At 47.2% G+C, this 23,242-nt stretch overlaps 1 protein-coding gene and 1 long non-coding RNA gene across 4 annotated transcripts; one reads left to right on the forward strand and one right to left on the reverse strand.

The window, feature by feature from the left end:
* Nucleotides 1-17,636: 17,636 nt before the first annotated feature.
* Nucleotides 17,637-18,832, reverse strand: LOC118146657 (uncharacterized). Of its 3 annotated transcripts, none has more exons than XR_004732516.3 (3): nt 18,709-18,832; nt 18,167-18,337; nt 17,637-17,789 (listed from the first exon to the last, which is right to left on the reverse strand). It is a non-coding gene; the product is annotated as an uncharacterized LOC118146657 (long non-coding RNA). The 3 variants fall into 3 exon arrangements; XR_004732515.3 differs by having other exon boundaries at nt 17,637-17,954; XR_013525978.1 differs by having other exon boundaries at nt 17,637-17,954; nt 18,701-18,832.
* NKX2-6 (NK2 homeobox 6) lies at nt 17,786-22,593 on the forward strand. Its single transcript, XM_002756835.4, has 2 exons — nt 17,786-18,311; nt 21,165-22,593. Exons 1-2 carry the CDS (start codon nt 17,837-17,839, stop codon nt 21,794-21,796), a joined length of 1,107 nt encoding a protein of 368 aa, XP_002756881.2. The 5' UTR covers nt 17,786-17,836; the 3' UTR covers nt 21,797-22,593.
* The last annotated feature ends 649 nt before the right edge of the window (nt 22,594-23,242 follow it).

Genomic DNA, 23,242 nt, shown 5'->3' on the forward strand with positions numbered 1-23,242 from the left:
ACCTCAACCTCCCAAATTGCTGGAATTACAGGCACGTGCCAACACCTCCCAGCCACCTTCTACAATTTCTAATTTCCTTCGTTTCCCTAATTTTGCGATGGAATTATTTCCCAGTTGGTCCATACGTGCCCAGTAACATGCATAGCAGTGAACAGCTTCCTTACCTGCGATGCTTTCTGCCTGGTTTTGCTGAGACTAGGAAAGTAGGTGGGGGCTTAGGGAGCCTCCTCCTCAGAATTCCTCCCAGTCAGAGGCTGAAACCCTGGATTTTGTTACCTCAGACCACACCTGATTGGGAATAGTGACTTATGCGAAGTGTCTGCTCCATCCGTGGAGAAAAGTTTGGGTAAGAAAAAATAATTATGATAAGGACACAGATACTATAACACCAGCAATGATTACTTTTGTCAATGCAAAGATGATGACTGCAGGCTGCTTTCAAAAGCTGGAGACACTGTTTCAGGCCAAGCCTTGATACGTTCATTACATTCAAGTAAAGAGAAATCAGTTCTCTTTACTACAGGACTAAAGTGGCCCTTAAAGAATTTCTACTAGGGTCCAGGTGCAATGGCTCACACCTGTAATCCCAGCACTTTGGGAGGCTGAGGTGGGTAGATCACGTGAGTTTGGGAGTTCGAGACCAGCCTGACCAACTTGGAGAAACCCCGTGTCTACTAAAAATACAAAATTAGCCAGGTGTGGTGGTGCATACCTGTAATGCCAGCTACCCGGGAGGCTGAGGCAAGAGAATGGCTTGAACCTGGGAGGCAAAATTGCAGTGAGCCGAGATCAGCCATTGCACTCCAGCCTGGGCAGCAAGAGCAAAACTCCATCTCAAACAAGAAAAGAATCTCTACTAGGAGAGAATAATGTCCACAACGTCTTATCATAGTTTTACTTTATGTCATAGCTGTGAACAGCAAAACTTTATCCTTTCACTCCTCCATCCCTTAATCAGAAAATAATAAGGCTTCCTCCAACCTCTGCCTCAGATCATCTCTATCCCTATTTTAACTGGGAGGAGGGATGAAAAATATAGCAAAGGCACACACCAAAAAGTGTATAAAACATAAATGTTGTAGCTAATGAACTGTAAAACAAACACTAGGACAACCGCCACCCAGGGCAGATATCCTGGAAGCTCTCACAAGCCTCTTCTGGATCACAAGCCTCTCTCCCACTTCCGTGGTAGTCATCACCACCCTTACTTTTATGGAACCCATTCCTTTTCACAGTTGCATTATCTAAGTATCCCTCTACCATATGAAGTCATTTAATTTTCCCTGCTTTTAAGACTTTATGTAAATGAAATCGTTTAGTATATGTTTTGTATCTGACTTATTTTGCTCAACATTTTGTTTTTAAGATTCATCTCTGGGGCTGGATGTGATGGCTCCCACCTGTAATCCCAACACTTGACAAGGCTGAAGCAGGAGGATTGCTTGAGCCCAGGAGTTCAAGTCCAGCCTGGGCAACATAGTGAGACCCTGTCTCTATTTTAAAATAATTTTAAAATTAGCCAGGCACGGGTGGCGCACACCTGTAGTCCCAGCTACTCAAGAGACTGAGGAGGGAAGATTGCTTAAACCCAGATCAAGGATGCAGGAAGCTATGATTGTGTCACTGCACTCCAGCCTGGGCAACAGAGCAAAACCCTGTCTCAAAAAAAGAAAAAGAAGAAAGAAAGAAAGATTCATCCCTGTTGTGTGTATCTGAAGTTCACTTACTTTTGCTGTTGCAGAGTTTTTCACGCTACTTATTTATTTACTTAGCATTTCATACTTGCAGTATTTCATACATATTCCTCTATGTCATTCCATACTATAACATAATGTGTTTTATCCAATTTTGCTGCTGGTTAACATTTGAATTATTTCCATTTTGGAGCGATTGAAAACAGTGCTGCGAACATTAGTGTAAGTGTCTTAGTGCAGGTGTTTACACACTTCAGTGGGGTTTATTTGCATGAGTGGAATTGTTGGGTCATGGAATAATTGGACCTCCAACATTTTTAGACACTGTCACACAGTCTTTCAACCTTCACTCTCACTAGCAGTGCATGGACATTTCTCTGGCTCCACACCCTAGCCCACACCTCCTGTGGTCAAGCTTTACATTTTCAGCTTGATGAAAATTTTCACTGTTGATGACTGCCCCTTTTCATGTGTACTGGCTGTTTAGATTTCCTCTTTCTAGGGGAAAAAAAAAGTTGTTTGTCCATTTTTCAAGTTCTTATTGATTTGGAAGAGACTGGTCCATATTCTGGATATCAGCTCTTTGCCACGATGTGCTGCAAAAATCTCCCTGTTTCGCCTTTTTAGTAGAGTGCTGATGGTTTCTGATGACCAAAATGTAGTCTCATTTGCCAGTCTTTTCCTTTATAGGGTGTACTTATTATAAGAAATCCCTCCCTACTGTGAGGCCATGAAAATATTCTTCCAAGTCATGTTTTCAGAAGCTTTAAACATTTGCTTTTCACATATAGGGACACTGGGGTTGAGTCAGTGCCTTAAAATTCTGCCTCCAAGACATTTTCCTGTGATGCAAGACAAATAGCCTCAGGATTCTGGTTGTGGCCTCTGTAACCATTGGCTTTTCTTGGCCCCGGGCCAAGTAGATGCCTCGTGGTATCTACAAGTAGTAGGCTGTGGGAAGTAGAAAGGTTCCTTTTTAAAGTTTCCTTTCTTGTTAAAGAATAAGTGTGCTAATAACTTTGTTAAACCCTATCCTATATAGCTGTTAGGCATGCCATGATTACATGCAGTGGTACTTTCTATGTCCTTGTACTTTAACCAAGATAACTGTGCTGGATGTGCTCACAGGCATGGCCCAGCTCTCCATTGCTTTTACCTGTTTAGAAAAGTTAAGTTGTTACCCAATCGGGTTTTAGATTGTGAGGTCTGGCTTCAGCCAACTGAGATCAGACACAGAAATAAGGACCACCCCAAATGCATAAGTAATGAATTTGTGTGTTTTCCTTTGTTCGTTGTACTCTTACGTCAAGATGGCTAGTGAGGGTAGCCTTCCCGCAGTCCAGGAAGTAAAAATTGCATTGCTGAAAAATCATTTGTGTCAGTGCTAATTTCTCTTTGTAGCACTGAGCATCTATTTCCAACATAGCCCAAAGTGGGGGAAGCTGCAGGCAGCCAAGGACAATTTATTTCTACTTCTTTGCAACCATCTCAAAGCCAAATAATGCAGATGAGCTCCAGGTATGCCCCATACATCCCCAAGGCAACTTGTGAAAAAGCAGGAAGTCCTTACCACCCTTCCCTGGCTGCAGGCTGCGCCCAATGGCGGGTTTCCCAACATAATCCTTTCTCCAAGCTCCGACAGCCATTTCTGGACCAGGGAACTCTCTGGGAACCAGGAACTAAGCCCATTCAACATCCACCGCCACCCAACCACCCCCATCACGTCATGATCCCTTGGCTTCTCCTGGTGAGATCACCTGCTCTAAAAACTGAACTCTCCTAGGAGACTTGAAGAAGCCCCTGGAGAGAAGGAGCAGTTGTGAATGGATTCCACAAGGCACCAAGGCCCAGGAGGCAACAGAGGGGCACAGACTACATCCAGAGGCAACTACTTGAATCTCTGATGTCCATTTTTCTAGTAGGTTCTGCCTCTACAGGCCACCTTTCTGGAAGAACTGACGCCTTCCATCCTCTCCCACTACCCCACTTTACACCAAGGAAAAAAAAATCTGAGAAAGACATTTATTCCAGGAAAGTTTATGGTTCTGAACACTGTGGGGGGTCATTGTTTTAGACTGAGCTCTTGCACCAGGTTCCCACAGACCAGACCAGCCAAAATGGAGTCACTCATGCTAAATGTCACAAAATCAAACTGAAATTTTATGAAAGCAGACAGATTTCAAAACAGGCCATTTTTTTCCCCTAAAAACAAGAGATTCCTGTGTACCCAAGTCAGGATAATAAGGATGTCCCCTCTGCTTTAACCCTTAAAAAAAATAACCTGATGTTAACCAATCAGTTTCTTTTTTATTGTTATGTTTCCTTGTTCCCACCTTCCAAAAGTCACTGTTCAAACACTGCTCAGTGCAACTCTCCAGGTATTTTGTAGAATGAAGGCTGCCTCCATTTAGAAATCACAACTAAAAGCCAATCACATCTATCACAAATTAGGTGCCATTTTATGTCTTTTGACAATAAAAATGCTACTTACAAAAGTGAAAATCTGTAAGAAACCTAAATATCCCACAAAAGAACTCTAACTTTAAAAGCTCTATAGATCCACCAGGCACGATGATGTATGCCTGTAATCCCAGCACTTTGGGAGGCCAAGGCGGGTGCATCACCTGAGGTCAAAAGTTTGAGACCAGCCTGGCCAACATAGTGAAACCTCATCTCTATGGAAAATACTAAATTAGCCAAGCATGGTGGTGGGCGCCCATAATCCCTACTACTTGGGAGGCAAGTGAAAAAAAAGGCAGAAGAATCGCTTGAACCCGGGAGGCAGAGATTGAAGTAAGCCAAGATGGTGCCACTGCCCTCCAGCCTGGGCCACAGAAAGAGACTCCATCTCAAAAAAATAAAATAAAATAAAATAATTAAAAAATTATATAGATCTACAGGATAAAATATTATATAATTATTCAAAATTGTGTCATAGAAGAATGTTTGATGACATGGACAAGTTTTACAATATATTGTTAAGGGTGGAAAACAAAGCCACATATCTAATGCTTATTTATTTAAAGGGAATTAATTATATGCATATTTAAAAATGAGTAAATGGTATAGTGAGTAAAATGAGTAAATTTTATTTATACACATAAATAAAATGTTTTTTCTAGGTAATGGCATTAGGAGATTTTGATTTTCTTTGTGTTTTTCTAAATTTTTCATGGTTTTTGATGAACGCATGCTACTTTAGGAATCCAGTGACTTTTGAATAAAAGGAAAAGAGATTGAAATTGATTCATGACATTTCTAAAACTGCTTTGGCTCCTTGGGGTGAGGGCAGACCTGTTATCAATGCTGGTTTCTGTACAATCAATTCTGAGGCCAGGCCTATATCCCTGGAAAACTGAGGATTGAGGCAACTACTTGGGTAATTCAGGCAGCAGAGAGAGAAAAAAAGGGAGGAAGGGAGGGAGAGAGAAGAAAGTCCTGCTGTTTTCTGCCTGGAGAAGACTGGAGTTGGCTTAATAAATGTGTTCTTTATTCAACTTATTTTAGTTTTTCTATGCGACCATCTCCATTTCAATGTATCTACTCCCTGTCAAATAAAAGCCAATCCCATTGTTTACTGAACTCAGAGGTTTCTTTGAACCACCCCTGAGCGCTGCCAGAGAAAAGCCAATCTGTGTTGAGAAACTGGAGAGCCAGGGCAGAACCCCCGGGTCCCCCTCCTGCCCAGTACAGCCACCCAATTCACCCACCAGAACTCACCCCACACAAAGATGAGCGACCACACACATGCATTCCTGGCTTCTAGAGGCCCAGGCTCTGAATCAACATGCCCATTCATTGGGTTTAGCCACCAGAGGTGACTGTCACCCACCCACCTGTCCAGCCACCCTGCCAAGGTCACCATTGACTCTCTGTTTTTAAATTCAAGATTCATTTCTAGATCCTCTTTTTTGACCTACCAGCAGCATTTTACATGAAATTTTTTTTTAACTGAGTATCTCTCTGTCCCCAGGCTGGAGAGCAGTGGTGCCACCTTGGCTCACTGCAGCCTCCACCTTCTGGGTTCAAGTGATTCTCATGCCTCAGCTTCCCTAGTAGCTGAGACCACAGGTGCACACCACCACACTCAGCTGATATTTGTATTTTTGGTAGAGACAGGGTTTCACTATGTTGTCCAAGCTGGTCTCAAACTCCTGACCTCAAGTGATCGGCCTGCCTTGGCCTCTCAAAGTGCTGGGATTACAGATGTGAGCCACTGCACCTGGCCTCACATTTTACATGGATTTTATTCCCTCTCTCTTTATACACTTCCTTCACTTGGTTTCCAGGACACCCATAGCCATCGCTGCTCTGCTCTTCTCTGGAGTCTCCTATACTGGTTCCCCCAGTGTTTTTTTTTCTCTGACAGTTTTATTTTGAAATTTTCAAACTATAGGAAAATTGAAAGAACAGGGCAATGAATACCCACTCATATATTGCTCATCTAGCTATGCACCTAGCCATTCTCCAGCTATTGCCATTTCGCCACATTTGTTCTCTCTCCACGTGCAGTTGTTGAGCCATTTGAACGTTGCATACACCACAACTTTCAACAAAACCACCCTAGTACTATTACATCTAAGAAAATTAACTTTAATACAGTATCATCTAATATCTATTCAAATTTCTCCAATTGTCCCAAAAGTCTTTGTTTCTTGCAGCTTCTTTTTAGCCAGTATCCAATACAGGTTCACAAAATGTATTTGGTGGCGATGACTCCTCAGTTTCTTTTTATCCAGACCAGCTCAGCACATTTAAAAATAAATAAATAAAACAGCATTGAACTTTTTTGCAGAGTTCAGAAGAGTTGGTTTGTGAATGTCTCCTATCCCCTGATCTCCTAAATTTTGGGCTGCCTGAGAATTTGGTTTTGGACTGCTTTTCTTCTTTATTTATACTCACTGTCTTGGTGATCTCATCTGGGATAATGGCTTTAAATCATGTCCACATGCCACAACTCTCAAATATGTATTCTCAGCCTAGGTCTGTCTCCTGAATGCCTGACTCTAAGTATTAATGGCTACCTCTACCTGGTATTTCATAATCAGCTCACATTTTAAAACTGAACATTGGTCTTCCCAAAACTTCTTCTGCCTGTAGCCTTTTCCTTCTCAAGTGATGGCAACTCCACCTTTCCATTTGCTCAAGCCAGAAAACTTAGACTCGTCCTTGACTCACCACTGTGTCTTATTATCTACGTCCAATCTGTCTGGAAACGCTGTTCCCTCACCCTTCAGAATACATTCTGAATCTGACCACTTTTCATCACCTCCATTGCTTGCACCTGGGTCTGCTGTCTAGCTCATTGCAATAGCCTCTGAAGAAGTCTCCCTCCTTCCACCTCTGTTCTCCTGTAACCTTTTCTAACACAGAAACCAAGGAGGCTTTTCATGATCTTAAGTCACATTTTATGTTACACACTCTTCCACTCAACACCTTCCCATGTTCTCAGTTTGCCTCCAAAGTAAAAGCCAAAGATCTTCACCAGCCTATCAAGGTCCCCTTACCTCTCTGACCTCATCTCCTCTCCCCTCTCTCCCCTTTTCCCCTCGTTCGTGCCACTCCATCTATTCTCAGCACAGTGATTCGCAAACAAACCAAGTGTGAGCCCACCTTTGGACCTATGCGCACTCCTCCAGACACCCTCATGGCTCCTCCCTCCACCTCCCTTGGTCCTAGCTCAAGGGGTAACTTCTCAAAGAGAACTATTCCTGACATTTCTTCTTAAAATTGCAATTGCTCACCTGTGTGCAACACACATGCACAGCACACAAGCATCTCTGATGCCCCTTATCCCTTATCTTATATTACCTTCTAACATTCTATGCAATTTACCCATGTGTTCTATTTCTTGTTTTATTTCTTGTCCCTCCCTCCCCAGTGTAAGCTCCTAAAGGCAGAAATCAAGCTGACCTAAGCAAAGACCTGAAGGACCTATGAGGACATCTGGCAGAAGAGACGATGCTACGGGTAAGGAATTATACAAACACATGAAAAATGTCCACAGAAAGCACAGCACTTGGTAAGCACAGAATGAGTACTAGCTATTAATATTTAGTCCACCCCTTCCTTCAAAATGGAAAAGCAATGCTCAGAATTTTAATGAATGGTTTATAATTAAACCAACCATATTTATTTAAAGCTACTTGGCATAAAGGTACTAGGTTAGAGGGCAGGGCAGGGGAAGAATGACAAAAGTTGATACCCCATGACAGACACCTAAGTCATGCCCAGGAGACCCAGGGAGGAATGTGGCATTCCCAGTAGAACAGAAGCCCTGACCCTTCACTTCAAAGAATATGCTGTCAACCACATTATCCAATCTCTCTGGCCCTGTCCATAAAAATGGAGGGGATGGTTGATCATGCCTAGAGTTGGGTAAATTAACAGCAAAATATTAGCTTTTGATAAAGAGTCCCTCCTGGAATAAGACAGAAAATAACAATTAGTGTTAGGACCGGCAGCTTTATTCTCTGCATAAACTTGGGTTGACACTCTCTCCTGTGTATTTCAACAAACAAAATTTCAGCTTCTGGTGAAAGGTGGGGACCACCTTTATTTCCAGACTCTCAGAGGGATCAAAAGAAAAAAGAAAGTAAAATTTTGAAGATGTGGCAATATGACAGTCAGCATGATGGATGAAAGTCAAACATTCTATAACTTTTTCTTATAAGTTCTGTTCTGCACTCTCTCAAATTGCTAGGACACAGGAATTGAGAATGAATTAGCAGCTTCTTTTAGGGTAAATGAATTAGCAGCTTATTTTAAGGTGAAAACCTTCTATCCTCCACCCTACCCCAAGCATGCCCAGGGTCTTCTGGCCACAGCTCCACTCCAACCCTGCTCCAAGCAGGCAAGGCAGCCTGTAGCATCCAGGCACTGGAGGGAGGAATCCTGCCAAAGGAAGCTGAATGAGCAGCTCTAGCACAGTGAGAGCCTTCTGGGCTTAATTCTCTTATGTAAAGTGGACCGGTTCAAAATAAGACCTTCCCTGGGTGGCTTTTAAATGACCAATCCTGTTCTCTAATACTTCTACCCAGCGTCAGACTGTCTGGGGAGGAGGTAGAAGGGGAAGCGCACTTGGTTATCAGGATAATTTATCTACATGGCACCAAACGCCAGTATGCCGCTGTGTCTGCCTGCTCCATCTTTGTCCATGCAGTTGTTCCCTGCTGCACCCCCCCTCTCGCCACTGCTATGCATGTTTGGAGAGTGGACACTGGGGAAAGAGTAATGGACTGTGTTGCAGCAGCTCCCCTGGCCCTGGGCTTGCCCTCCACTCCACCTGCACAGTAACACACATGTCCTCCTGTGTTTTGAGGGAAGCATCCACAAGTTCCCTGGGCCTGGGGGATCTTAGGAGAGTTTCCACTTTCCCTGGCATCTTTTTCCTGGCATTATTCCAGGATTAAGGAACATGGAAGCCTGTTGCCACATTACAAATTAAGTTCCTTCTATGCAAGGCACCCTCCAGGGCTGGGTGGTCCCACAGATGTCTAGGGACATCGTCTGATGGTTGTTGCCTCAGGAGGCAATAGACTGTCAGACTGTGAGTGCCTTAGGACTCAAAGAGTGTTGTGCATCAATGATAGACTGCACAAAGAAAATGTGGCACATAGACACCATGGAATACTATGTAGCCATAAAAAAGAATGAGTTCATGTCCTTTGCAGGGACATGGATGAAGCTGGAAGCCATCATTCTCAGCAAACTAACACAGGAACAAAAACTCAAACACTGCATGTTCTCACTCATAAGTGGGAGTTGAACAATGAGAAGACATGGCACAGGGAGGGGAACATCCCAGGGAGGGGAACATCATACCCGGGTACTTGTCACAGGATGATGGTCAAGTGGAGGGAGAGCATTAAGACAAATACCTAATGTATTCGGGGCCTAAAACCTAGATGATGGGTTGATAGATGCAGCAAATCATCACGGTACATGTATACCTATGTAACACACCTGCCTGTTCTGCACATGTATCCCAGAACTTAAAGAAACATTTAAAAAAAATTTACAAAGAGTGCTATGCAGAGGCACAATACTCAGAAGGATGGTGTGGCACCTCATTTACACCTCCCTTCAGTCATGAGCCCCGGAAGCTGGAATGGATGGTATTTAACTAGGAAACCCACTTCACAGCTGCTCCTAACACTTGGAACTGCTTCCAGTTTGGCCTAACCCATCTCACCTTAGCAGGTGTCTCCTTTTCCTAAAGAATGTGCTTAAAAGGTCTGTTAAAAGGTAAACTCATGGCCAGGTGCAGTAGCTAACGTGTATAATCCCAGCACTTTGGGAGGCCAAGGAGAGCAAAACACGAGGTTAGGAGTTCGAGACACAGCCTGCCAACATGGTGAAATTACCTATTAAATAGATCGTAGTAGATGATCTCTACTAAACATGCGAAATATTAACTGGGCATAGTGGCAGATGCCTGTAATCCCAGCTACTGAGGCTGAGGCAAGAGAATTGCTTGAACCTGGAAGGTTCAAGTGCCTTAGGACTCAAAGAGTGCTGTGAGCTGGAGATCACGCCACTGCACTCCAGCCTAGGAGACAGAGTGAGACTCCGTCTCAAAAGTTAAACTCATAAGCACAACTAGTTTATCTGTATTACACCCAAAGAAAGAGCTTTTAATTTGAAAAACAGTTTCAGAAGCCTGGGCTGGCTCTAGCAAGTCACAGAAGGCCCCTGGAGGGTAAATTCAGGAACACCTCTTGGGAACATGCAATTATGTTGAAGAAAGAAATCTACAAGTTTTTGTTTGTTTAAATGGCTTTTTTTTTTTTTGGTAGAAAGATTTCATTTAGAATATTGTTCACTGCAGACACTGTAAACACCTCCCACACATACAGCCAGAGGAGGGGTGGGTGGCCCTATATTCAGCGGGCGCAACGAGAGGTGTTGACATATTTTACATTTGTAGAGGATTAACAGTAACAATACTAGAAACTCATTTATAGCAATGTGCAGGTTGGTAACTTACTACGGAAGGTGAAACTTGGAGCTCTGTGTTCAGCCCTGAGATGCCTGAGTAGCAGACCTGTCATGTCCCCCTCCCTAGGTGAGCAGCTGGCCAGTGGCTATAAACAAGTTAAGGGACTCCAAGCCTCAACATCCCATGCCTGGAATGGAGAGAATGACGTCTGCCCTGCTTATCTGGATGGGACATCGATGAGATCATGGAAGCCCAAGCTGAGCCGAGAAAAAAGGGTCTGACCTTGAGGTCAGCATTGTGTGTGCAACTCGCCTCGCGGGGTCTAGGGACGTAGCCACGTGTTCCATCGCACCCCAGCTTTGGGGATATTGTAGGGCCCAGCAAGACCGTGACTGCCAGTTTATTAAAAGAGCAACTGCCATCCCACATCGCAGTGGGACAGAGAGCAGTAGCCGGGACTGGCAGGGAACCGCCACCTGCAAATAGACAGCTCTAGTCGGCGCTGATCTGGGACGCTGTCGGACCTACCACCACCCCATACACACACACACACACACACACACACACCGGCGCACACTCATGCACGTACGCACACACACGCACACATGCACGCACACGCACAGACACGCGCCCACACACGAATGCACATACGCACACGCGCTCACGCACATGCACGTACACGCACACACGCGCGCGCACACACACGAGCACACAAGCACATACACGCACGCACGCACGCACCACCTCGGGGCCTCCAGTTTATTTTTCCAGGGACTAGCGGGGACTCCGCTCCCGCGGCGGGCGGCGGCGCTGGAATGTTAATTGAAAAGGAGCGGCAGAGCGCGGAGCAGATAAGCGTCGCCCAGCAGCCTCCCTGCCTGCGGCTCCCCAGTCCGCGATCGGGGAGGCCCCGCCGCCCCTCGGGCCGCTGAGGGTTTTCTTTTCCACGCTGGAGGAGTGGAACGCGCGCAGAGGCGGCTAGGCGTCCGCGACCCCAGGAGTCACCCCCCGCGCTCTGTCCCAGAACTAAACGACCTGCGACACCCAAAGCCGAGAAGCTAAGAAGCGGGTTGGGGGAGGGTGACGTGGAGAAATGGAGAAGTCCACACAGCAGATTTTTATTTTCTTTAACTGGTTGGTTTTTCTAAACATTTAATACAGGAAATCTCTTGGCCCACTTCTCTTTAGGCTCCACCCATGCTCTTCCATTAACCCTGAGAATTTTGCACTGATTTTCGGGGTTCGCGGGGAGCGGACAACCCGTCACAATGGCCCCAGCATAGCAATTTAGGAAATTAGGAAAAGATCGTATCAGATCCTTAATTCACACAATACACTCGAATGTCAACAAATAAATTATAACAAATACTAGAAGAAAATAACCTCCGTGTAGGAAAAGGTCTTCTCCCCATGACTCAAATCAAGAAGCAAGGAAAGATAACACAAATGATGACATTTTTAAAATACATGGTACAAAGCATTATAAAAGAAGTCAAAAGGCAATTGTCAAACAGGAAGAAAATATTTGCAACATACAGCACACATAACCAAAGTAACTGATATTGAGAAAACTTAAAAAGTGAAATTGGGAGACCCATACAATTTACATTTGTGTATATATGTATATATATTTGTTTTTTATTCTTATGTATGTTATACGTGTATATGTATAGATACATACACATATGTATATATCCCTTAAACACATAAAAAATGTTCCACCTCCCTTATAATTAGAGAAATGCGAATGAAAAATGACACTGAGATACTGTTTCTCACCTACCAAATTTGTGAAAATTAAGAGATACGATCATGCATCTTGTTGCCCAGGGTACCTGGGAAGCAGGCACTCTCATACAATGCTGGCAAAATGCAAACCTATAGAACCTTTCTGGAGAGGAGAACACCTACAAAATATTATATATGCATTTATGTTTCACCTACAGTCCCAGTTCTTAGAATATACTCTGAAGACATGCCTCTAACAATATAAAATACATATAAACTCATGATTGTTATTGTAAAGTACTGGAAAACTCTAAATACTCATTCATAGAACAGTGGTTGAATAAACTTCAGTACATTCAATGCAATGGAATACTAGGCAACTACAGAAAACAGTAAGGAAGACCTCTTTGAACCAATAAGGTGTGACTGCTGAGTACCTTGTTAAGTGAAAAAAGCTAAGGGCAAAAGAGTATCTTCAGGAATCAATGACAGCAGGGAACAGCTCCTGTTCTGGGGAGGGGCTTGTGCTGGCCATGGGGCTTTGGGTGTGTGATTGACTGCAGGTGTGCTTGTCTTGTGGCAGCAGAAAAAGAAAGCACTAGTGGTGAACCCGTCTCTTAAATATGGTAATCAGGTCAACATTATAGATTTGAATGATAAAAGTATCACTATATATGAAAATGTTATCCTTCATCAAGTGGGTGAAAATAGGCACATTCATGCCAGGCCAGCACACAAAGGTGGGCTGGTGACATTCTACAATAAAAGCTTATTCAGTCTCCAGATTAGCCTGAATACTCCCGGAGGGGCCGGAAGTGTGTGCTGTTTATCTTTGTGTGCTGAGTGCCTTGTAGATGTGGGGACCATATATCCTGGTTTACCCAGGACAGTTGTGGTTAGTCTATACTTGGCCTACCATCTAGTTAGTGTTAAAGGACACTTTCCTCTTTCCCAGTTAGGCCAGGTGCAATGGCTTATGCCGGTAATCCCAACACTTTGGGAGACCACAGTGGGAAGATCACTTGAGGCCAGGAGTTCCAGATCAGCCTAGTCAACATAGCAAGACTCTGTCTCTAAAAAAAGTGTCCCAGTTTGTACGACAGATTCTATGATGACCTTTTCCATGTAATAGGCACTCTCAGAAAATATCTTCTGAATTGAATGGAATAATTTAGAACATAATAAAGTAATATTTTTGCTGAAATTTTAAAATGTTGAACATATTTTTCTATGGAGGAAGTGTACTAACATGTACTGAGCAAAGAGGTAGGGAGAAACATAAAAGGTGATTATTAAATAAATGCATATATCTTGGCCTGTGAAAGAAAACCATATGGGAAATCATGAGATAGATGCGGCCTCAAACAAATTTCTTAACCTTCCTTTCTCTTGGTTTCCTCATTTATAAACTAGAAGTCATAACTGCTTTATACTATTGGCTGTATTTTGAGTTATTTTGAAAACCAGTGAGATGAGATGCAAATACACATTTTTTTAAAAAAAGGAAACTATACAGGAAATAATCTAGGTCTGTTTTCCAAGTCATTCCCAGTTATTTTTCAAATGGTCATTTCTACTCTAGAGGGGACTGAAGTGGGAGTAGGTCCACAGGAGTGCAGAGCAGTGGCCCCAGGACTGAGTGAGAAAACCTGGATTCTGATTTTCCTCTGCTATTCGACAGCTGTGTGATCTTGGACCATATGTAATCTCTGTGTTCTTTATCTGTAAAATAAAGATGACTAAGCCAAAGCCATCATTTCAAAAAAAATGAGAAAATTTACTGAGTCATTTAAGATGATCTACTTTAAAATTATTATTATGCACTCTGGAGTATAAGATTATGAAGCCCTAGGCTAACAGTCATGAGTAGGAGGTGAGGAAGTAATCCCTTCGTTTTAGGAGAGTGAAAGAAACAGGAAATAAGGACTTTCGTTAACCATGGATACAAGGAGATTCAGTAAATATAGTGTACAAATTCCGTCTGATTGTCCAAGGTAACATGCTGCATGGGAATCATTTAAAATCTGTCTTCTATGCAAGAATGCAAGTTCAGGCAGAGGGCTGAGACCCCTCATTTTCTCAGTCTCACCAGGGCTTGGGCAGAGCTGGCACATGGTAGGCACTTAAAACACTCTGGACCTGAGTGAAGCAAAGCGGATCAATCGCACCCCTAGCACGACCGCTCCATCTGACTCAAGGACAGAGGTGCCCATGATGTCTCCATTCCTGAGCAAGGGACACACACACACACCCCTCCCGGCACCACGCTGTTGGGACTGCACAGAGTCCTGCCTAAAAGTCTCTGGACTTCCCGGCTTTTCTGCTCTCGCAGCCCCTCCTAGTTTCTTCCCGGCTCTCCTGGGCCCCAAGCGCTTAGGCAAATGGCCCTTCGCTGGCGCCTCTGTTATGCTGCGAGGCACCCGCTGATGCGCCTACAATTGACCAGGAGATTCAAGGTACCGGCTGGAGAGCAGGCGGTTCTCAGTGCTCGCGGCGCCGAAGGGAGGAGGGAGGAGGGACGCCAGGCCCCTCTGAGAGGTGACCCTGAGAGGGCGAGACCCAGGCGAGTGAAGAACACCGGGAGCTGAAACCAGAACGGAGAACACTGCAAATTCCCGCCCCGTGGCGTCGTGCCGCAGAAGGACCGCCTAGCTCCCTGCAGGGGTGGGAGTACGACAGGGACCCCTCTCCCCAGGTTTGCGCTGGGAGCCTGGAGCCTGCACCGAAACAACCCTTTCCGTAACAAGGACTCGCTCCGCTGAAGGCCCTACTCTTGGAAAGCGGTGGGTCATTGCTCCGCAGACCTGGACTCCGGTCCAAGCGAGGCGTTTCCACCGCTCGAGAGGGATTCGAAAGCATTTCCACCTCAAAAAGTCTCATTTGATCGTCGCAGCTAATCAGCAAGGGCACGGCTGGCGACCTAAGTCTAGGATTTGAACTCAAGGCTTCCGACGCCAAGGACCCCCAAGATGTCCTTTCTCTACGATGTAAATATAGTGCGACTGTCCGCAGGGAAAATTCCACCAGGTGATAAAGTGCCGGCAGGTTTGTGCCGTTAGGTTTGTTTCTACCCCGGATCACCCTACTTCCTGCCTCTAGCACTTGGAAGGTGAGAACCAGGGAGCTATCAGTATCCCCTGGAGGGACGGGGTAGAGCTGTACCGCGGAAATGCTCTAAGTTCAGGGTCTCTCGTGGGTGTCCGGTGGTGACTGTAAATACCCATCGACCAGGCACTCGCCTGCACCTCCGGGGTAAAGGGTAAAAATAATATTGTTTTTCCAGGAAGCCCTGGAATGGCATGTCTTATGAGCATTAAAATATTTGACTCCATATGCTTCTTCTAACGTGTCCTGAGAAAATAATAGACTATATTGACAAGGATGAAAATGAAAGGCACAAGAATAAAGCCTTATTTACAGTGATGGGAAAAAAGACAATATCTAAAATATAAATACAGTCTAGTATGGTCTTTCCATAACATGAAATATTAGATTGCTCTTTTCAATTATATTTGTTTTAAAAATTCCAACTATGAACTAGGCATGATCATGATGTAAATTTAAATATATACAAACTCACATATACCCTATGAGCTCATATATGCAAAAATAAAAAGAAGAAGGTGCACAAAAATAATGTTATCCCCGGATGGATAGTTTCCTTTAACTTTTCTTCACTTTTTCCAAGGTGCCCATGATTACTTTTGTCAGAAAATTAAAATCCAAATAAATGTGTGGGTCGTCACAAGATTTTGAGATCTCTAAGAGCAAAGGATGTCTATTTCAAAAAGAAAGAAAGAAAAGGTTTATTGTCTTGGTTTACCGACTAGTCTGGTCCTGCAATTCGGTGAATCTTCTGGGCCACGTCTCTGATCTGATGAGTGAGAGAGAGAGAGAGAGAGAGCGCACTAGCGAGAGAGAGAGAGCTGAAAACTTTTGGGTATAGCTTTGATGTAAAGATTAAATGTTACCATGCATAAGAAATCATTACTTGGTAGCCAAACGATCAAATTTGCTGAGATTTTGCATAAATCTTTGTATGCAATTTTGTATCCATTAGCCTGGGGAGATGAGCTGGGTTTATCTGGATTTCAGGAGATAATAACATCCAAACAGCTATTGTCAACATTGAATTCACATAAGAAGGTTTAAGAAGCATTTGAGGCCTGTGAGATGGCTCACACCTGTAATCCCAACACTTTGGGAGGCCGAGGTGGGGAGGTGGGCACATTGCCCAGGAGTTCAAGACCAGCTTAAGCAACATGGTTAAATCCTATCTCTACAATAAATAAATGGCCAGGTTTGGTGGCATCTGTGGTCCCAGCTACTCAGAAGGCTGAGGTGGGAGGATCAGTGAGCCCGGAGACTAAGGCCATCATCTGGCCACTGCACTCCTGCCTGGGAGACAGAGACAAACCCTGTCTCAAAAGAAGAAGTGGGGGGGGAGGCGGGTGGAGAGGAAGGAAGGAAGGAAAAAGAAAAAGAAAAATTGATCCGAAATCCCCAAAAGAACTCTAAAGAGATCTCACTGTGATTAAATCACAGTTTTTAAAGCTCCTTCGATTCTGTGCTGACGCCAAATCACTTTTCCTTGATCCAGGCCCTCTGAGTAGTAACAGCAGGGGCTGGGTCTGTTGGCGCTATATCCGTGTTGGTAACCATTGTACCACACTGCCCCATTCACTCAGCGCCCACTGTATCCGAGGGCCTTTTCAGGAGATTTAGTGCGAGTCAAATTTTCCCAGCCATCCGACGGGCGCCGCATTTATACACGCACACACGCTGGCACGCTCCAGGCAATCCTCTTTAAGGAGATACAGGTGAGGAAGAGAAGGAACGCGGGGACGCCAAGGACGACGGTAGACCCCCTCTGACCACTTTGCACGGGCCGCAGCGATGGCCTTCCCTTCTCCCCCACCCTCTAAAAGGCCGAGGGCTCCCTAGATGTAGCCCCTACACCCATTTCTCGGTCTTGAGGCTGAGACACTGCTCCTGGGAAGTGGCGGGTCGAGACTCCGCAGACCTGGACTCGGTTCGAAGAGAGGCTTCCACCTCAATACAGGCGGTCCGGCCTCTGCGCTGGCAAGATCCCAGTGGGCATCTCAAATCCCGCGGGCCCCCAGCTGTCTCTGTCCTAGCTTTCCTCTGCCGTAAGAATGCAGAGTTGAGCTAAGACCAGGCTGGATGGACGGGATCGGGTTGCACAGAAAGGACTCCACCCCCTATCCCCGCACGTCCTCCAGGACGGTCCCAGTGGACCCTAGGTTGACCTCGGAAGCTCCCGCTAGTACCGTATTGACGAAGATCCGAGCCGCACACAGCACTCTCCACGTTTTCTTAATTTTTGAGAACTGTCAATAAGAACCAAACCTCCCAGGAAGGCGACTGAGGACTGAAGAGGATTAGACGGGCGAGAGAAGAAAGCGCTGGGGGAGGAAGGTGCAGGGTTAGCACGTGGTTTCTGCGAGAACCAATGGGGGGCTGTGGTCTCGTCACCCGGCCCTGGACCCAGGCCCGCCGGGATGGTCCAGAGGAAGGCGCGGTCTGGGACGCTGGGCGTCTGTCTCAGAGCTTGGGTTTGTCTGCGGAGCCTGCAGCGACAGGACGGGAAGCTCGTGGTGCCGCGCCTCAGCAGGATCAGGCACTCCTCGGCCCCGCCCCATCCGCCTTCGGGATGCTGCTGAGCCCGGTCACCTCCACCCCCTTCTCGGTCAAAGACATACTGCGGCTGGAGCGCGAGCAGAGCGGCCCCACGGCTTCTCCACACCCAAGGGTGCAGAAGAGCCCGGAAAACTTTCAGTACCTGAGAATGGACCCGGAGCCGCGAGGGTCAGAGGTTCACAACGCTGGTGGCGGTGGAGGTGACAGAAGGCAGGATGTATCGGAGCCTCCTGGGGGTCCCTCTGAGGCAGTCTTGGACATGGACTCGGAAAGGATTGGGGAGCCACGTGAGTAAGCGCTCAGGTCTTGTGTCCTACAGGGGGAATATGGGTGTGGGGGGCGTGATCCATGGTTGTGTGGGGAAAATGCGCCTCCTATCTCGTGGGTTCGAGACTCTGTCCCCATTTTCTCTCACTTGAGGAGTTCAAAAAAAGGCCTCTGAACCCCATTTCCACCCTCTCCTGATAACCAGTGTGCTTCACACGCCCCTAACGAAATTAAGGCCCTGAATCTTAAGGATTTCCTTTTTCCTAAATCCGCTCCTCTGATTCCCACAAACGCATCGCTCCCACTCTCAATCACAGTGCCCAGAACCTCCACAGCGAAACCCTCCGCTGAGCCTTAGCCGTGCCAGTCACCACCGCGCCTCCCTGTCATCACCCCGGTATCTCTCTACCCCCAAACCGTTTGCAAAAGAGTGTGGCCATCAAAGCAGTGGAACCCTCGTGGCTCTAAGGCCCCTCCTAACTGGGCCCTTTCTTGCGGGCCTGGCCAGGGCCCCCTACTCCTCCTCATCGATTCTTCGTCTGGAAGACGGAAGCTGGGGACCGGATAGCATTCGATTCTCCAGAAGTGGAAGGCCCTGTTGGCGCAGGGTTCTCTGCGTCAGGGAGAATGTTAAAGGCCGCCAGGGTTTCCTCTGCCCTGGAACAGGGCTCCGGTAGAGGCTTATCGCCTGAATCCAAAGGCGCAACCACATGCCAGGCTGCGGAGGCCCACGCACCTGTGTCCAGCAGCTGGTAGGGAAGGGGCTGGCGGGGAGCTGTGTTGCGACGATCCGGAAGGCTTTGGCTGCAGAGGCCGGACAGTTGGAGGGATGAAAACGCCACCTTCCTCTCTCCAAAACTCAGCACCTTGCTTGGCCTTCTCAACGCCCGCGCTCCAGGTAGTGCCCAGCAGGACAGGCCTCCTCTGCCAGACTGTGCCATGATACCCTCATTAAAGACACAAACGAATGAAATAAATCAAGGGGCTAGATAGGAATTATTCACTGGCTTGCAGTGTCCTTCTTGTCACCAGTTATTCACTAACTCCAGAAGCCGGAGAACATTATCTGCTGTGTCCGCCAAGAAGCTGATAGGTTTTCTGCAACGGATTCTACATTCCCTTGGCGCTGCGCAGCCTCGGCGATCACTTGGGCTCTGCTGACAAAGGATCACGTTCCTTTGACCACCGACCACCGCAGCCCTTAGTATTTGCGGCGCCTTCCTCCTCCCCCTGGAAACCAAATCCCAGGCCTGTCTCTTCTGCTGCAGCAGTGGATGCCGCCGAGGAGGGACCCGAGGCCAGCTCCAGGAACTGAGCCCGGGGCCACGGTGGCAATCCGGATGGGGAAAGCACCTTCGGTGGGCTTCACGCCCTCCTCCATCACAACCGTCCCACCTCGCCCTCCAGAACTCCAGGACTGTGACAAGGAGAGGGCAGAGTGCCGGTGTGTCCTGCAGTTGTGTGCAGCCCCAGCGCCTGCGTGGTCTGACTTTCAAATGGGGTCCTCCTTGCTCTGCAGCCTGGCTGAAGGTCAGTTGTTACCTTTCCTTGTGCTAAGAAAACAACCCCTCCTCAGGATTTTTCCTCTTTGCTAGGGGAGATGGCCTCAGTGTATCTGAGCAGTTATCTCTGAAGAAAGTCGTTCTTTCCTTAAACTTTAAATACCAAACAGCTCCGTCCCCCAGGAGATCATGCCAGTGCCTTGGGTATTAGGAGTCTGGTTCCAATCGCACCGGCTCTAATAGGCCTGTCCTTGTCCCCTCTTGCCATGAACTTGCACCCCCTCCATGCTCCTGGATTGCTCCTGGCATGAGATGCCATGAAAACTCAGCGTTTCCTTTCTATCCACCCTTAGAGTCAAACGCGACTTAAGCCCAGACAGGAGAGAGGTGAGAAGGGAGGAAAACACTGCATCTTGGTGGGCACAGTCTCAGCTGTAGGGATCGCCCTGGGTGAAAGGAGGACTTCAGGGTGAAGCCCACACCACCTGCTTTCCAGAAAGACCCCAAAGGAGGGAAAGGTTACTTTTTAAGAAGCCAAATGTGGACCCCAACTTTATGCATCTCTCAAAGAGAACCTCAGTTTCCGAGCCTAGAGTCAGGAGCCAGGAAATATTTTGCTTTCATCACATATTGTTAATTTGGATTAAAAGTGTTACATCCAAGAAAGCTGGGATGCATCCTTGGTGCTGGTGGAGTACTTCATCACGAAGACAAGAGTGTGTGAGAAAGCCGGGTGAAGGCAGGAGACACTCAAGGCTCCTGCTCCTAGACTTGGAGCCGGGTTCCTTGCAGTGTGCTTGGGGCTGCAAAGGAAAATGAGGCAGATGGGAGCCTCCTGAGAGCCTGTCACCGAGTTTGCACCTTCTTGTCACCCAGCCTTCTGTTTTTCTTTTCTTCCTCTTCATCCTCTTTCTCCTCCCCTTCTTCCTCCTCCTCTTCCCCTTCCTCTTTCTTCTCCTTCTTTCTCTACTTCCAAGAAGGGTCCAAAGTCTCCCCAATCTGATAGACACCCCTACTCACATTTGTTCCTCACAGCGAACGTTTGCCAAACTGGACCACCATGCACACACATTCTAAGAAGCAAATAGAGCTACCTTAACCCTTTATCCAGAGTTTACCTTTTAGAAAAGGACGCATACACCGGGGACCATAGAGCGTCACAATTTACGTTCCAGCAGCACCATATAAAAGTGGCAGAGCTTGGAGGGAAAGAACATTGAGACAGTCCTGGGACAGGATTGGGGGCAATAGGAGGGAGGGGGAGGGCACAGGGTGAAGCCTGCCAGGGAGAGGAGAGTCTTGAAAACCAAGTAGGAACTGCTCAGGTGAGCCTTAGGCTGGGCGCTGATGTGTCCCTTCCTGTGCTTTTAGTGCCCGGCCTGAGCGCGGCCTCGCCCCTTGGCGGCGGGATCAGGGTGCCAGAGCGCGGCGTTGGCAACAGCGGCGACAGCATACGGGGTGGCCGCTCGGAGCAGCCCAAGGCGCGGCAGCGGCGGAAGCCGCGCGTGCTCTTCTCGCAGGCGCAGGTGCTGGCCCTGGAGCGGCGCTTCAAGCAGCAGCGGTACCTGTCAGCGCCCGAGCGCGAGCACCTGGCCAGCGCGCTGCAGCTCACGTCCACGCAGGTCAAGATCTGGTTCCAGAACCGACGCTACAAGTGCAAGAGACAGCGCCAGGACAAGTCGCTAGAACTGGCCGGCCACCCTCTAGCGCCGCGCCGGGTGGCCGTGCCGGTGCTGGTGCGCGATGGCAAGCCCTGCCTGGGCCCCGGGCCCGGCGCGCCCGCCTTCCCCAGCCCCTACGGCGCCTCGGTGTCGCCCTATTCCTGCTACGGAGGCTACACCGGAGCCCCCTACGGCGCAGGCTACGGTAGCTGCTACGCGGGCGCGCCCTCGGGGCCTGCGCCACACACATCACTGACCAGCACAGGCTTCAGACCCGGTGGCCCGAGTGCCACCCCGCAGGGGCATCTGGCAGCCACGCTGCAGGGCGTCAGGGCCTGGTGAGGCGCCTCCGTTTGACTCTGCCCACCAGGGACAGAAGCTCGGTGCCCTCCCCTCCGCCTGCAGGTCGCGACAGGACAAGGGGACGCGGCGGTGAAGGGAAGCAGCTACCCAATGGCGCTTCTTTCCGGGGCGGTCTCTGGACCTGCGATTGGCACTAGAGTCACCCAGCTAAAGGCTCTGCCTAGGACGTTCTTCCCCCAAAAGGCGACCCCTTCACCGGTCACCCACCAAGCAACACAGGGACTGAAGACAACCTTGGCTGGCTGGCAGTTTAAGGGGTGGGAGCGGTACTGAGGCACATGACCTTTGGGACTTCAACCCCAGGGCCTGAGAGGCTCTTGAATGTGTACACAGTGGCCAGTGGCCGCGGGCATTGCGAGTGAATGGAGATGGTGATCTAGGGGACCTACCAACCTCCAATTAATGACAGCAGGTGGGGGAAGAAAGAGAAGAGGACCCGAGTGCACAAAGGGGGCTGAAGAGCCGGGAACTTGAGGATCCGGGAGGTTCACGAAGAAGAACCTGCCTCCAGCCTCCTTCTGGAGGGTTGAAACATCCCCCCAAGGCTGCTCCTGTCGGGACTCCCTTAATCCAGAGAATGCTCTTTTCTGGCCACAGTTGCTCTTCTGGAAGTAGGCTCTACATTCCGGTCCCTTTCACTATCGTGCATTTTCTCTCTTTGTACAGCACAGCTTCTCCAATAAATACACTACATAAGTGTGTGTGTGGTTGCATGTGCGTAGGCCGCTAGAACAGGTAGTTGCCATTACCTTGAAACAATTTCGAACTAAGTAAAAATGAAGCCCAGAAGTGCTGAGAAAACAAAACCGATTCAGTTCCGGAAGTAGGTTTCCTAATTTGTTCCCTCGCACTCCTCTCTCCCTCTTTGTAGGTTTTCTTTGGAGCATCAGCAGTTCTAAGTTCTGAGCCAGGTAAAGAGACCTCCAAGTGCCCCCCAAAGTCATAAAAAGATGAGTAGAAAGCCTGGCCTTTAGGGTCTCTAAAACTGTGAAATTTTGACATCTTCACCCCCATGTATCTGAGGTCATGCAAACTCAAGAATCAAAACAAACTCATTTTATTCATACGGATATGGGATCAAATGGAAAACGTGTTTGGTGAGACAGCTTTTATAGAAAACTTAGTAGGAAAATCTGGCCTTTATTCCCCCTTGGATTGCATTTTTTGATAATGAAAACTCTAATTATCCATCCCACAGGACCACTGACTTATTGAAGGTTAAATTCTCTTATTTGATAAATTCCCATATTTAATTCCAATGTACTACCCCTGAATTTTCTCATTTCTGATATGGCCTGGTTGTTTTACTAAAGTGAGAAGCAGACTGCTTGAGGGCATGTAAACTATACCCAACTGCTGATAGCTTTCATCCCTTAAAGTGTATATGTTTAAGCTTAAAAAAAAAGTAGTCGTTAATTTTTTTAC

Source organism: Callithrix jacchus, chromosome 13 (assembly GCF_049354715.1).
Source record: "Callithrix jacchus isolate 240 chromosome 13, calJac240_pri, whole genome shotgun sequence".
NCBI lineage: Eukaryota > Metazoa > Chordata > Mammalia > Primates > Cebidae > Callithrix > Callithrix jacchus.

Coding starts and splice junctions, on each gene's coding strand:
- NKX2-6 (XM_002756835.4), top strand. CDS start 17,837: ATGGGGGGCTGTGGTCTCGTCACCCGGCCCTGGACCCAGGCCCGCCGG. Junction 18,312..21,164: donor GGAAAGGATTGGGGAGCCAC/GTGAGTAAGCGC, acceptor CTGTGCTTTTAG/TGCCCGGCCTGAGCGCGGCC.